The 15632-nt window shown below is 34.0% G+C and overlaps 1 protein-coding gene across 1 annotated transcript in view; it reads right to left on the bottom strand.

Moving 5' to 3' along the window:
- Positions 1-15632, bottom strand: part of MSH4 (mutS homolog 4) — an 81504-nt gene that overhangs the window by 30965 nt on the left and 34907 nt on the right. Inside the window, exons 9-12 of the mRNA XM_038541641.1 lie at positions 8472-8546; positions 4311-4375; positions 3006-3175; positions 876-1012 (exon numbers count right to left, since the gene is read on the bottom strand). Coding sequence (XP_038397569.1) covers positions 876-1012; positions 3006-3175; positions 4311-4375; positions 8472-8546 — 447 coding nt within the window. The remainder of the gene's footprint in view (positions 1-875; positions 1013-3005; positions 3176-4310; positions 4376-8471; positions 8547-15632) is intronic.

Below are 15632 nucleotides of genomic sequence, written 5' to 3' on the forward strand. Positions count from 1 at the left end.
ATCTCTAATAATGTCTGCAAAAAAGAAAAGATCACGCCTAAAGTTAAAGCACTTAACCTACTGTATTCCATAACTATTTGAATAGGTCTTAAAATAGCTCTGCAGAAATGTCAGACAATACATCTTATTACCAAGTACTATGCATGACAGGTATCGGTAATTTTCACTCCACCTCTGACCTATCTTAGCCCTTGCCCCATATCTGAACCTCACTCAATTTCTAATCCCATTACTATGTCTCAACCCATTCTTTACTTCATCCATCCCCCATTACCTGGTAATACAGTGTGTATTTAAAAACTCTAAAATTTAAATGGTTTGTTTTGTCGAAAAGTACTCCCTGAGAGCAGAGAAAGCAAAATCAGAGTAGGTTAGACTTTCCCAAACTAGTATATCATGGTGATGTTTTGTTAATATGTATTTCGGGAAAAATATTTCACTGGTCCAAGGGTTTAGCAATATTGGATTTTAAAATGTTAGCAGATTTATTTCATGATTTTTAAACCTTTAATAGGCAAGTGTGCATTGAGAACCACCTACAACAGGAGATGGTACAGTATTTTCCAAATTCCTTTTATCAAAAATATCTTTTGAACTTTTTTTTTTCATTTCCCTTTTTTTACACATACCAAGGTTCCAGAACTGTGGAATGCAATGTTTGATGTTTCTCAAAAAAAAAAAAAAAAAAAAAAAAAAAAAGTTCTACCTCACCCTTAGATTAGTGTAACTGTTAGGTGGTTTGACAGGAGTAGGAGAAGCAATACACAGAACATTCAGAAATTTGGATGTAAAATTCAAGGAATGTCTGAAATATGCAAAATGTAATTCTGTAAAATCAGAAATAATAATTTCCAAACCAAAATTTCAAAATGAACCTTAATAAATTCTGAAGGAAGTTGATTATTTGGTAGGGCTGTACAATCTATAGTCATCTGGATGAAAAATCCTCGAGCAGAGCTAAAACTTGTCCTCAAAGGAAGATTATATTTTTCTGCAAGCTGTGATATCATTCCTAGGGACCAGAAACAAGAAAAACAAAAAGAATTTTAATGAGAAAATTCCTCTGTTTTTTAAAAAATCACTTTTTTTTTTTTACTTTATATATAAACAGGAAGGTCTTGTTGGTATTTTAAACTGTAAAGACTTTTATTTTTTTATTCTTTTTTTGAAGATTTTATTCATTCATTTGAGAGAGTGAGCATGAAAGAGAGATAGCTCGAGCAAGAGTAGAGGGAGCAGACTCCCCACCGAGCAGGGAGCCTAACATGGGACATGATCCCAGGACTCTGAGATCATGACCTGAGCTGAAGGCAGACACTTAACCGACTGAGCCACCCAGGTGCCCCAAACTGTAAAGAATTTTAATGTCTAACGTATATAGTGGTCAAGTATTCTTTTAAGAAAAAGATTGGTAGTACAAAGTCAGTCGTTTTGACAGGTAGTTTGAAAGTAAAAAAACTATAAAAATTAAAATAAAAAACTAAACTAAGACTATTTTATACTCTCTGTATTAGAATATTAGATTTTTTCATTTGTTATTCATTCAAGTTTTTTGAAAAGAGAATCATATGAATTATTATAATCATTTAGTTCACAATAAGAAATTCTCTCTACATAACATACTTTGCAAAACAAAAAATTCCAAAAAGAAAATGGTGATTCAACAAATACCTAAAAAATCTAAATCTTCCTATCAACTCCAAACTTATCACAGAGTTCTAATTTCTATTTTTAACTTGATGACCATAAATGCTTTGAACATTACTTGTTCAAATTAACATCTTTATTCATCAAAATAGTTCATTCAACAATTTTCCTGCTTCTTTCAGCAATACACCACTCTCAGGCTAGAAATTTCAATTAGCACCAATTTCCCTTTACCGTGGCCATAACTATTCAATTATTAGCTCACCATTTCTTCCTTCAACCTCTGTGTTTTTCTCTCTTCTCATGTACAGGGCTATCACTGAAATGCTTTGTTAACTTCTAATAGTTTAAAATGGTTTCCCTGTCTTCATTGCTCCACTCAGATTCATTCAACCTACCTTGATCAATTTCACTCCATAGAGCAAAAATATCTCTATGCTTCTTCATTCACTTAGGGAAAAAACCCAAACTCCCAGTCTCCAAAGACTAAATTCTGGTCACTAGTCTCACTTCTGATCTTACTTCTTAGAATAGGGAATGCCCTATTCCATCCTTCTAACCAGTTTCCTTCCTATGCCTTGAGGTTTCCTTAGCCTTTGTGATTCAGTTTGTACCATTGCCAATAGGTAAAATTCCTTTCTTGGCTATCCAATCTACTAGAAACATTTCCATCCTCTATGCTTCCACACCCAATCACTCTCTGACCTCTCTAACATGTTATATTTTTCATCATATATCTTATGCCCATGTGATATTTCATCAGCTATGTGATTGATATATGCACCTATCTATACATATAAATTCACACAAACATACGTGCAAGTGCATGTGTGTTTCTTTCTTGTCTATCTTCCCTACCATAACATAAGCTCCAGGACGACAGGCATTTTGTCTTGTTCACTATATATTCCCTAGTACCTGAAACATTGTCTAAATTTATAAGAAACTCCATAAATTTGTTAAATGAATTACTGTACTTGTTCAAATGCTACACCTCTTTCTCTGAAACCACTTAATGATGATAGTCTGCATTTTTCAACTAATTTATACACAATGTTATATGAAGGTAAACAAATATCTCCTGGTCTTCAGGTAGCTATAGGTTTGAAGAAGCTCTATATTTAAGTTTGGAGAAAAGAACAGACATATTATGATAGAGATACTTATTTTTAAAATAATATTTTAATATATTTTAAATGACAATATGTGTTACCTTATATGTTTTGATAATAAAAATTTAATTAAAACAAGCATGGCTAGTTATCACCAGCAGAAAAGCACAATATGTTCTAAAAAGGTTTGATTTCTAAAATTAAAAAAAAAAAAAACAGAAAAATAGGCTGAAGTAATTAAATCACCTGCTATGTCATCTACAATCTCTGTATATGTTCTTCTAGCTATGTCAAGAAATTCATTGATGTTGGATCTCACTGCATAGCACTTCTGAGTCCTCATGTTTAGGCATCCTTTCATGTATCTTGTGTCATCATTAATTACTGTTTTAATCTTTTCAAGTATGATTCCAAACCTAAAAAAGAACATTATAGGCAATAAAGCAAGCAATCATTTTAATTCACAATCTGAGTCACAGTTAATGATATTTTTCTTGGAATAATATAATTTTAAATATAACAACATATTTTCTTGAAATCTACTGAATATTATTTTGAAAATGAATACTTCAGTTATATATATTTTATGTAAGTTAGAACCATGACTATGTCAATTTTAAAATATTTTGCCTAAAGTAACATGAAGCCACCAAGAACAATTCTATAAACTGCTAATATAAAGATGTCCCAAATTATACCCTCTGACTCTGTGTCTATGAGTATAAAATAAATTCCTAAAGAACTATTATAAAAATTCTGGCTTCATGTTCATTGACTCAATCAACATTTACTTATACCAGGTATGATCACTATTGTAAGTGTTCAGATTCAAAGAAAGATTAAATGTATGGTCCTTGCCTCAGGTGGGGCCAGACAGACTAAACACATATTGTAAGACAGTGTAACAGAAACTTCACAATAATCCGTAATTAAATGCAGTGATCATGCAAATCAAAATCTGGTAACATCTATTTTCCTAACCTTCTGTTTTATTCTGTTCTATATTTTATTTGTAATTCTATTTTTATTAACCTCAATTTGTGGCTCACAAAAGATGTGAATCCTGAATCAATAAAATAACAGTTCTTAAGTATCACAAGTCTGTTTGGTCAAAAAGGTGCCATTGCTAAAAACAATATTAAAAGTAAACTGTATTTAGATCTCTTATGCAATATTTCTACCTACTATTTTTTGTTACATTAGGCCTTTTATGATTTACAAAAGAGAAATATGTACTTTTATACTTGCCCGTCTTTCCATGGGGAATGGCTAAAAAAAGAAATATTAAAATTGCATATTTCAATTTTTAATACTATTCTAATTAGTATTATTTGTGCCTAATAACACAAATACTCAATGTGCTTACTCTATTTATGGGTATTTATAAGATGTAATGTATAATTAGGACTTTGATGAATAGTTTAAAGGTTGTTAACCAGAGTTCAAGTAATTGTTCTATTGATTACAGTTAAGAGTCCTTAAAATCATTTATGATCAGGAAGAAAGGAATAATTAGCACGGGTATTTTATTAACAGTTGAGGGACAAAGACCTTTTATCTTCCAAGGAACCACAGTAAGCTCTTAATAAAGGTGTGTTGTAGTTCTTCAGAGCAATCTGTGAAAAAATAAGGACAGTTAAAAATAATAAATTATATTACTACTTAAACATGGCATTTTACATTTGTTTAATACTTTACAGTTTACCAAGGGTTTTCTTGCTTCATCTTCTCATCTGTATACTCATAAAAGATATTTTAGGTATGTAGGTAGGACAAATGGTACCTTTCCCATTTTCCAGATAAAGAGCTAATAAAGGGCTCTTCTATCCATTGCTTTACTATTATGGCTTTTTCTTATTTCTCAACTAATTCTTAGCATTCAACTACTTATTAGAGGTAGGTATTTAAATAGCTATCGTTGTACATTTAGAGTACTCAACATGTAATTCCAAAACTTGGGTTTTAAATATACATGAAACTAAAAAAAGTACTTTGCATATTTACAAATAGACCAATTTCTTTCTCTATTCTTACATGGTAAAAGTAGAGGTTTATTTTTGCTTAATGGGAACTACGAGTGGTTACTATTTAAATAAATAGAAACACGAGGAAAACACATTTAACCTTTTTAAAATTAAAAAAAAATTTTCATTTAAGTCAATTAGCATTCAGTGTATTATTAGTTTCAGAGGTAGGGTTTAGTGATTCATCAGTTGCATATAACTCCCGGTGCTCTCATTACATCATGTGCCCTCCTAATGTCCCTTTCCCCTACCCACCTCCCCCCCAGCAACGTTCAGTTTGTGTCCTATAGTTAAGAGTCTCTTATGGTTCGTCTCCCTTTCTTATTTCATCTTATTTTATTTTCCTTCCTTTCCCCATGTTCATCTGTTTCTTAAATTCTACATACTAGTGAAATCATATGATATTTGTCCCTCTGACATTTCACTTACTGCAATAACCTTTAGTTCTAGCCACATCATTACAAATAGCAAGATTTCATTCTTTACCATGGCTGAGTAATATTCCATTGTATGTATGTATATGTGTGTGTGTATATATATATGCATATATACATATATACACAATTGTGGACATTGTTGCTATAAACATTGGGGTCCATGTGTCCCTTCGAATCACTATATTTGTATTCTTTAGATAAATACCTAGTAGTGCAATTGCTGGGTCATAGGGTAGCTCTATTTTTAACTTTCTGAGGAATCTTCATACTGTTTTCCAGAGTGGCTATACCAGTTTGCATTCCCACCATCAGTGTAAGAGGGTTCTTCTTTCTCTGCATTCTCACCAACATTTGTTGTTTCCTGACTTGTTAAGGTATTTCATTGTGGTTTTGATTTGTATCTCCTTGATGCTAAGGATGTGAAGCATTTTTTCATGTGCTTTTGGGCTACGTGCCTGTCTTCTTTGAAGAAATGTCTATTCATGTCTTCTGCCCATTTCTTGACTGGATTATTCAGTTTATGGCTGTTGAGTTTGATAAGCTCTTTATAGATTTTGGACACTAGCCCTTTATTTGATATGTCATTTGCAAATATCTTCTCCCATCCCACAGGCTGCCTTTTAGTTTTGTTGACTGTTTCCTTTGCTATGCAGAAGCTTTTTTTTTTAAGATTTTATTTATTTTTTCATGAGAGACACAAACACACACACACACAGAGAGAGAGAGAGGCAGAAACACAGGCAGAGGGAGAAGCAGGCTCCACACAGGGAACCTGATGTGGGACTCGATCCTGGGACTCCAGGATCATGCCCTGGGCCGAAGGCGCTAAACTGCTGAGCCACCCAGGGATCCCCAGAAGCTTTTTATCTTGAAGTCCCAATAGTTCATTTTTGCCTTTGTTTCCCTTGTCTTTGGAGATCTGTCTAGCAAGAAGTTGCTGCCGCTGAGGTCAAAGATGTCACCGCCTGTGTTCTCTTCTAGGATTTTAATGGATTCCTGTCTCACATTTAGGTCTTTAATCCATTTTTAGTTGTTTTTATCACTACATTTTCCTTTTCTCCCCTACTTAATACTACATCACAAGCATTAGAAACTCTTAATAGTATAAATTTTTATTAAGTCATAGTATTTCACCATCTAGAAAACAGTCTCTTCCCCCAGTTATTAGAGTTCTGTGCTACTTATAATTTCTTACTAATATAAATAATGCTGCAATGACCATAACTAAGCATAAATCCTGGTCAGTATTTCTTAAAAGTTCTTTTTGGACAGATTTCTAGTAGTATAACTGCATTAAAAGATAGATGTTATAAAACTTCCCCGTGAAGTATGTGCAATTTGTACTCCTACCAGCTGCCTATGAAGTTGTCTGTCTCACTGTTCTCTCATTAGCAGTAAGTTGCATCCATTAAAGGAAAAAAAAATCTTTACTTCTTTAATATATAAAAAAATGACTTTAATTTGTATTTTTTTGATTAATAGTAAGGCTGAACATTTTTGGTATTATTTATTAACCCCCTCGATTTCCATTTTGGGGGTATTTTCCATATTTCTATTGGTATCCCAGTACTCTCTTATGAGATTTCATGAGTTTTATGACAGAAATTAATATTTTATCTGCCAAATGTAATAAATTTTTCCTTTCTTTGGCCTTTACTTTGCTTCGGACATATCAAAGCTTGAAATTTGTGTTTTATCAAATCTATCAATTTGGGGGGATAATTTATTATTATACCTCTTTCATTCTAAGAAAGATGATATTTTTTATTTTTATTTTTTTATTTTTTTAAAGATATTTATTCATGAGAAACAGAGAGAGATGCATAGACACAGGCAGAGGAAGAAGCAGGCTCCATACAGGGAGCCTGATGTGGGACTCGATCCCGGGACTCCAGGATCACGCCCTGGCCTGAAGACAGCGCTAAACTGCTGAGTCACCCAGGCTGCCCAGATGACATTTTTTAAATCTTTTGCCAAAATTACTTTATTAGAATGAACTCTGTAACAAAATTCTTCCAAAAAAGTAATGAAAGTAACAAAATACTTTTTCCTTTAAAAAAAGTAGTTCTTCCTCGTCAACTTAATTTTTAAAAATATTTTGGACAGGGGCTGGAGGCTAGCTCAGTCAGTAGAGCATGAGACTCTTGATCTCAGGGTTGTGAGTTGGAGCCCCATTTGGGTGTAGAGATTACTTAAATAAATATATATATAAAAAGTTTTGCATAGTATAGTATTTAAAAATAGATGAGAAAATTACATCAGAGATATTTCAGGTAAGAGTCATCAATGAATATTTAAATCATTGAGTGAAAGTTTAATGGATACTGACATAGTCTAAAAGTATCACTCCACAGATTACAGTGAAGAATATGATCAAAGTTAGTATCACCAGAATGAAGAATGACATCATGTGCCTCCTGATGTGATGTACTGAAAAAGATACAACATTGCTCTTAGAGTATTACTGCCAAATATGTAAGCTGAACTTAATCATGAGAAAATAATCATACAAATTGAGGAATACTCTATAAAACAACAGATACTCTTCAAGATGTTAATATCATGAAAGACAAAGAAAGGATAAGAAACTTCCAAGTTGAAAAGAGGTATAAAGAAATGACAGTAAGGGCACCTGGTGGCTCAGTCAGCTAAGAGTCTGCCTTCGCTCAAGTCTGATCCCAGAGTTCTGGGACTGAGCCCCACATAAGGCTCCCTGCTCAGTGGGGAGTCTGCTTCTTCCTCTCCCTTTACCCCTCCCCCTGCTCATGCTCTCTCTCTTCCTCGTTCTCCCTCTCTCAAATAAATAAATAAAATCTTCTTTAAAAATGACCTTAAATATAATGCATGGTCCTGGACTGGACCCTGTATCAAGAAAAAAATCCATAAAAAACATTATTAAAACAATTAGAAAATTTTGAATATGGACTACACATAATATAATAGTATTGGGTCAATGTCAAATACCCTAAATTTTTAAATAATTGTGGTTATGTAACAGAATATCATTGTTCTTAGGAGATATACACTTTAGTATTCAGGTATTACAATTTTTAAATATTTAATAAGAATAATAATAATAATGACATAATATGTAGTGTGTGCTGTGTGTATGGAGAGAATCTGGGAATTAATTATACTATTCTTGTAACTTTAACTAAATTTGAAATTTTTAAAATTTTTGAATTTGAAACAAAGTCTTTAAAAAATTGACGTTAGTCATGTTTTATACAGTATACACCCACATAGCTTACCTTTAGAGGATCCACAAGTTCCAAGGTATGTTTTAGGTATATTAAATTCGTTATCTTTGATTCAGCTGCATTAACCTATTAAGATAAAGAGCCAAATGTGGACAGCATAAATATATGAGAATGCATTTTCCTCCTGAACACTCTACACTTATCATATTCATACTTTTATATATCAACCTAGCCAGTATGCCACCCTATACAATAGTTACAATTACTGACCCATTATTAATAAGCCTAGTGTACTAGTTTCCTGAAAGTCTGACAATGAGAAGAGTTCATCTCATTGTGTCCAAATTCCATTTCTACTTCAGTTCCTCGGGTCCAGCTTAATCTATAGTAGTGATAGGAGATACAGTTCAATCCTGAGCAGTACCAAGACTAACTGAAAAAAGTACAAATGGTATTTGTGAAAGATGATATTCGAAAAGCTGAATCTGACTTTTCCAGGTAGTTACAAAATGCCTCATTGGCTCCTGTTTGTGCATGGAAAACCATTTTCATAATTCAAGTTATCCAAATTAATTATAATTTTTCAAAACAGAGCAACCAACACTCAAAATTTTATAAATAAACTTTTAAAAATCAAATTGTACTATCTCTAGAAACAAACAATGGAATTAAACCTTGGGAAATGAAGAATGTTTTGTGAGTGGACAAATATACCAATACTTATTGATAAGGAGTTTTAGAATAGTACATTATGATATAATGTACTTGATAAAGTGCTCTTTCTTTTTGAAATCTCCTACCTACATTCCTATTGCACAATACCTGGACTGACAGTATGAGCCAATTTAGAAGAAATACCAAAATAAATGTTGTCAGCCCCAAACAAGTTACTCTGCAGACTCTCTTAAAATGGATTTCTGAAACTGGAACATTAAAAATAAATAATATTCACCAAACAGAAGACAATTATCATCCCTATTATTGAAGGAGAATATTTTTTTTAAATACCAATTTACCCTTGAAGAAGAACAAGGTAGAAGGACTAACTCTAATGAATATTGGTATCAGTACATGATAAAGTTAGAGTAATTAAGAAACTGTGGTATTAGCACAAGGACAGACAAAACAACCAATGGAACAAAATAAAGAGTCTAGAAACAGACCCAAACATATGATTTAATCCAAGCATTTGATTTATAACAAAGATTGACTATAGAGTAATGAGGAAAGGACAGTTTTTTCTGTAAATGGTGCCAATAAGATTATGAATCTATACAAAAAAAAAAAAAAAAGGGGGAAATGTGGCCCCTTCCTCACAGCACATACAAATATCAATTCCAGATGGATTACAGATCTAAATACAAGAAATAAAACAATAAAATATCTGGAATATAACAAAAAAGAGTATCTTCAATAGCTGGAGTGTTCTAACAAACTTTTATAAATTTGATAATTAATGATCTGACATACATTAACCACAGGACCAAACTAATGCCCAAAGTCATTTATATCTCCCCCATGGTTTGGCTTTTGTGGATACACAATTTATCATTTTACAAACCCTGCAACCACAAACTCCAATATCTGTGTTTTGCTTCCTACCTAGTAGGGGACATTCCCACTTAATAACTACCCATTACTGTAGTAATAAAGACTTTTGTGATGTTTTCCCCTCATTCCTTCTGGCTCCTGACCATGTGACCCTTTATGGCATGATCTCTCCTCTCAGAAATTTTAAGTAATAAAAATTCTTTTAATGGCATCAGCATCTCCATGTCATCACTTAATCATTTCCATAAATTAAAATCCTATGGGTACAATCAAGACATTGGGGTAGGTAAAGACTTCTTATGCAAGATACAACAACCACTATAAAGGGAAAAACACAAAAAAAACACACAAAAAAAAAAACACAAAAAAAAAAAAACAAAAAAAAAAAACACAAAAAAAAAAAAAAATAAAAAAAAAAAAAAATAAAGGGAAAAACATAAACTAGACTAGATTTAAATTAAGAACTTCTAGTAAGTCAGACAGAGGAAGATAACGAAGATCTTACTTATATGTAGAATCTAAAAACAAATAAAAAACCAAGCTCATACATACAGAGAACAGAATGGGGGCTGCCAGAGGCAGGGGTAGGGAGTGGGTAAAATGGAGAAAGGAAGTTAGACGTTCAGTTATAAAATAAGTAAGTCATGAGGATGTAATGGAAAACATGGTGAATACAGTTAATAATATTGTATTGCATATTTGAAAGTTGCTAAGAGAGTAGATCTTAAAAGTCCTCATCACAAGGAAAAAAAGTTTACGTATATAAGACGAATGTTAACTAGACTTACTGTGGTGATCATTTTGCAATACAAACAGATACCAAATAATAATTAAAAAAAGAAATTCTATCCACCAAAAGGCACCCCTGACCCAGGACAGGTTCTCTAAAAGCCAACTCTGAGAAATTAGAATTTGAGGACAAATAACTCATTGGAAAAGTAATAAGTACAGGTAAAATAAGGAAGGAAGGGCACCAATACAGGATACTGCATGGTACTGTGGCTCATTCCTGCTGAAGACCTCTAAGAGATGGTATTGAGTAAGCTCAGAAACTATCTCCAGAGGTAAAGAAAATGGTGTATTTATTAACCAAGTCCTGTTTGGTATTAGTTAAGACCTACTGCTGGGCAGTCACTTCCTGATTACCCTCCAGTTTCTCATATGGCTAGAGAAGTCCTCAGGTAGAGTTCCGGCTGCTTGCCCTAAGAAGCCTTCCCTGTACGAAACTGAATGCCAAAGGGATGTGGGTGGAACAGCAACAGCATCTACTCCCAATACTGAGTAAAAAAGTCAACTACAAAGTGGGAAAAGAGGTGTGCAACACAGAGAACCAACAAAGGAGTCATAAAAAGCTCTACAAACCAAATAAGAAGACAACCCAATAGAAAAATGGGCAAGAAAATGAAGCTTTCACAAAAGAAGGTATTCTTAATATACATATGAAAGGTTTCCCAACTCATTAACAGAAAAATGCAAATTAAGACCACAATGAAGTACAACTAGCTACCAAAAGCCATGGCTAAAATTTTAAAAATAATATTAGGTTTGGCAAAAGAGTAACGGGAATTCCCATACACTGCAGGGAGCCTGATGTGGGACTCGATTCTTGACCCTGGGATCACAACCTGGGCCATCCAGGCGTCCCCTAGATAACATTTTAATTAAACCTTGAGAGACCCTATGCAGAGAGTCAAACTAGAAAGTTCATAGACTCCTGACTTTTCAGAACTGTGAGATAAATGAATACGTGCAGGTTTGTTGTTGTTGTTGTTAAGATTTTATTTGTTTATTCATGAGAGGCAGAGACATAGGCAGAGGGAGAAGCAGGCAGGGAGCCCAATGCAAGACTTGATCCCAGGGCTCTGGAATCACGCCCTGAGCCAAAGGCAGACATTCAACCACTGAGCCACCCAGGCGTCCTAGCATGTGCAGTTTTAAACTGCTATATGGTTGTGGTAAAATTTGTTATGCAGCAATAGACAACTAACAGAATCTCTCTTTGCAACTTGCTTCTTCAAAGCCAACAAGAGAGATAGTCTTTCTATCCCAGATGAGAACTGGGAGACAATTCTCTATGGCTTTTTGCATTTTTGCACATCTTCTGAGCAGAGGCACCAATTGTCTTTGTTCTGGATAGTCTCTTCAAAGACATTTGTATGGTGAATAGCCTTGAAAGATATAGTGTCTCCTAGAGCAAAGCTTGAGTATGCTTACAGTCTTGGATGATTAGGATGGTATCTCCCTTCAGAACAGCAGGCAAACATACTTATTGTCTAGTATGAAAGATTCAAGTTCCCTAGGCTCTGCAATTCTCTCCGGCAACACGCTGCATGTGCAGGTTTCACCTGGCCCTTTTCACATCACTCTGTAGGAAATGGAGTTTGGGGAATCAGTCTAAGAAAATGCGAATACTCTAGCTACTGCTTGTTCTAAATACTAAAGTCCTGTTTCTTGAATCAGGAGTCTTATGTCTTCAGTCAGCATCTATGAAATTGGCAGGCTAACTTGTTAGCTTCAAGTAGGGTAATGAGATCCCTTGGAGTTTCTTGTAATACTAAGCTGTAATTGCTTTTTTTTAACCCAAATCTCACATTGGATTATAAATTCCTTTGGATTAGAGACTTACTTCTTATATCCCTACCTCTGTTGCAATGCTTAGTAAAATAACTTGTTAAATGAATTAAAGAAAAAGCCATGTATTAGATACTCTCTATGGCAGTCTGAAATCAATGTGGAAAAAATTACAAGTTATTAAAAATAAAGCAAAGGGAGGCAACCTGGGTGGGTTGGTAGGTTGAGGGACCAACTCTTGGTTTTGGTTCAGATCATGATCTCATGACCCATGAGATCAATCAAGCCCCATGGTGGGCTCCGTGCTCAGCAGGTGGTCATCTGCTTAAAGATTTTCTCCCCTGCCCCTCCCTACTCACACACATGCTCCCTCCCTTTCTCTCCCCCTCTCAAAAAAAAATAAATCTTAAAAAAAAAATAAAGCAGAGAAATTTGGGCAAAAACTTAGAAAAACTTGCTTTTAAAAAAAGGTTTAAATAAGTCTTTTTTTTTTTTTTTTAATTAAGTAAGCTCTACGCCCAATATGGGGCTTGAACTCACAGCCCTGAGATCAAGAGTGGTGGGCTCTGACTAAGCCAGCCAGTTGCAGCAGAAAAAACAGTTTAATATCAACATTTTCAAATGTTAGAGGAAGTATTTTGAATGTTTATAATGGAAAACAAAGCATTCTTTGTGTAATATATTAAAAGTAAGGTTATAAATATTATATAGAAAGAAAATACATTCGGTTAATCAAAATAAGAAATTTAAGTTTTATTCTCAGAGAGTATTTATGATCTAGAAAACACCATTTTCTAAAATCAACATTCTTAAGTAGAAAGTATAAGAACTCATGTTAGGCAAACAATTCCTTACTGGAAATTTTCAGAGAAAATTTAGTTAGTTCATTTAGAAGTTTAAGATAATCATATAATTCAGCCAACAGAACATTTAGTTCATTCACAATTTTTAGAAAATCATGCAATTTAACCAGCACAAGTCTGAACTAAGTTAGCAAATATTGTGTTTAATTAAGAGATATATGTTTATATCAAATGAGGAAAGAGCCTAATTTAAAGTATATCTCCAGATGGTTAAGAAAACAGCAACTAAGAAACAGTATAGGGAATTCTGAAATTCATGAATCATGTATGAAGTCAATATATTGCTTATGGTTCCTCAAAAGTTAGTAAATCTGAAAAGTATTTTAAAAGCCTCCACAAAAGACAGATGTGCTAACTAGGAAAGTATTTACAGCTATGACTAGTCCCTCCAAAACTAAAAGGATGGGAAGTAACAGACTATTAGCTATGGATCAGTTATGACTGATCCTTAAAAGCCTTATGGAACTAGCTATCTACTGCCTTTTCTGGACAGGAAGAAAAGATTCCAGATTCTCAGCTTATAGAATTACCTTAAACTGCCTCAGTTGACTTTTCTAAAGTCTGAGAGTCAAAGTGATCACAAAAGCTGGCTAATCGGGACCCCTGGGTGGTTCAGTGGTTGAGCATCTGCCTTGGGCTCAGTGCGTGATCCTGTCCCAGGGTCCTGGGATCTCACATTGGGCTCCTCTAGGGAGCCTGCTTCTCCCTCTGCCTATGTCTCTGCCTTCCTCTCTGTGTCTCTCATGAATGAATAAATACAATTAAAAAAAAAAATCTGGCTAATCATGGATATTTCTGAGAGAGCTAGTTGGCCAAACTGATGTTTCCTTCTTAATATAACCAGAAAAGGTCTAATGCAAAAAACATGTATGTTACTAATTCTTATAGCCAGTGACACTAAATTATGTAGCTGTATGGTTGTATAATATTTTACATTACACAAGTTTATAACAAAGAGACTAGTCTCAGGTAATGATTGATTCGCTACTGAATCCTTTTTCTATAAAGGACATGGTTAGCACAATAATAACTTGAATGGGATCTGAGGCTTAAATGGTATTATATTGTTAATTTCTTTATTTGAAGGTTTATTGTAGTTGAATAGAAGAATATCTTTGTTTATAAGAAATTCTAATGTATTTGAAAGCGATAGAGCATCATGTTGGCAACTTACTCTTAAAATTTTACAGTTAGGTTTTTTGTAATATACATGCAAGTTTTCTGAAGGTTTGAGATTTTATTTAATTTTTATTTTCACATTTTTAATTGGTTGAAACTGAAAGATCTTATATGCTTCCAGAGAATGGGAGGGGGGGAAAAGTCAGTCATATCCAAAATTGAGGAAACCTCAACGGTTTCAACTTCTCAATAGGAACATTATAAGCTACAAGACAGTAGAGAAGTGCCCCCAAATTCTGAGGGAAAGTTATTTTGTGACCAGAATTCTATTTCAGCTAAATTATCAATCAACTATGAAAGAATAATAAAACATTTCAGAAATGCAGTCTCACTCTTTCTCAGAAAGTTACTAGAAAATGTGCTCCACAAAAGAGAGAGAGTAACCAAAACAGAAGATGACTTGGGACACAAAAAACAAAAAATGCAACGTGAGAGAGACAAAGAAAAATGCTCAAGAGAAACCTAGGGTCATAGCAGTATACTAAACAAAGAGGGGCAACCAGTCCAGATTGGAACAGGCAAAAGCTTACGGGGGAAATGGAAGAAACATCTTCAAGAGGTTGAAATTGACTGAGTATCTGCAGTGAATAAATAGACTGAGAGCATATTTTAAATATACTAAAAGGATATTTAGATAATTGGTAGGAATATCTATAAAGCACATGGTAAACCATACAAATAGAAAAAACAGTTATTGATTCTGGGGAAAAAAACACGCACAAAGTTGCGTAAGTTCAACTCTGTGTAGCATGGATAATTTTAACAATTTTGATCTAACTAAAATTATGTCATAACCGTACTGTGTGATAAGAGGTAAGGAAACGTCCATGTGGGAAAAGAGACCAAAGAGAGCTAAAAATTCACCCTCCTGTCAGGAACTTAACACATAATGTCAAAGGATATCATCAAGAAAGTAAAAAAAATAACCTAAATAGGGCAGCCCCGGTGGTGCAGCAGTTTAGTGCCACCCGCACCCAGGGTGTGATCCTGGAGACCTGGATCCCCCACACGGGGCTCCCTACACGGAGCCTGCTTTTCCCTCTGCCTG

Source organism: Canis lupus, chromosome 6, assembly GCF_011100685.1.
Source record: "Canis lupus familiaris isolate Mischka breed German Shepherd chromosome 6, alternate assembly UU_Cfam_GSD_1.0, whole genome shotgun sequence".
In the NCBI taxonomy this organism is placed as follows: Eukaryota; Metazoa; Chordata; class Mammalia; order Carnivora; family Canidae; genus Canis; species Canis lupus.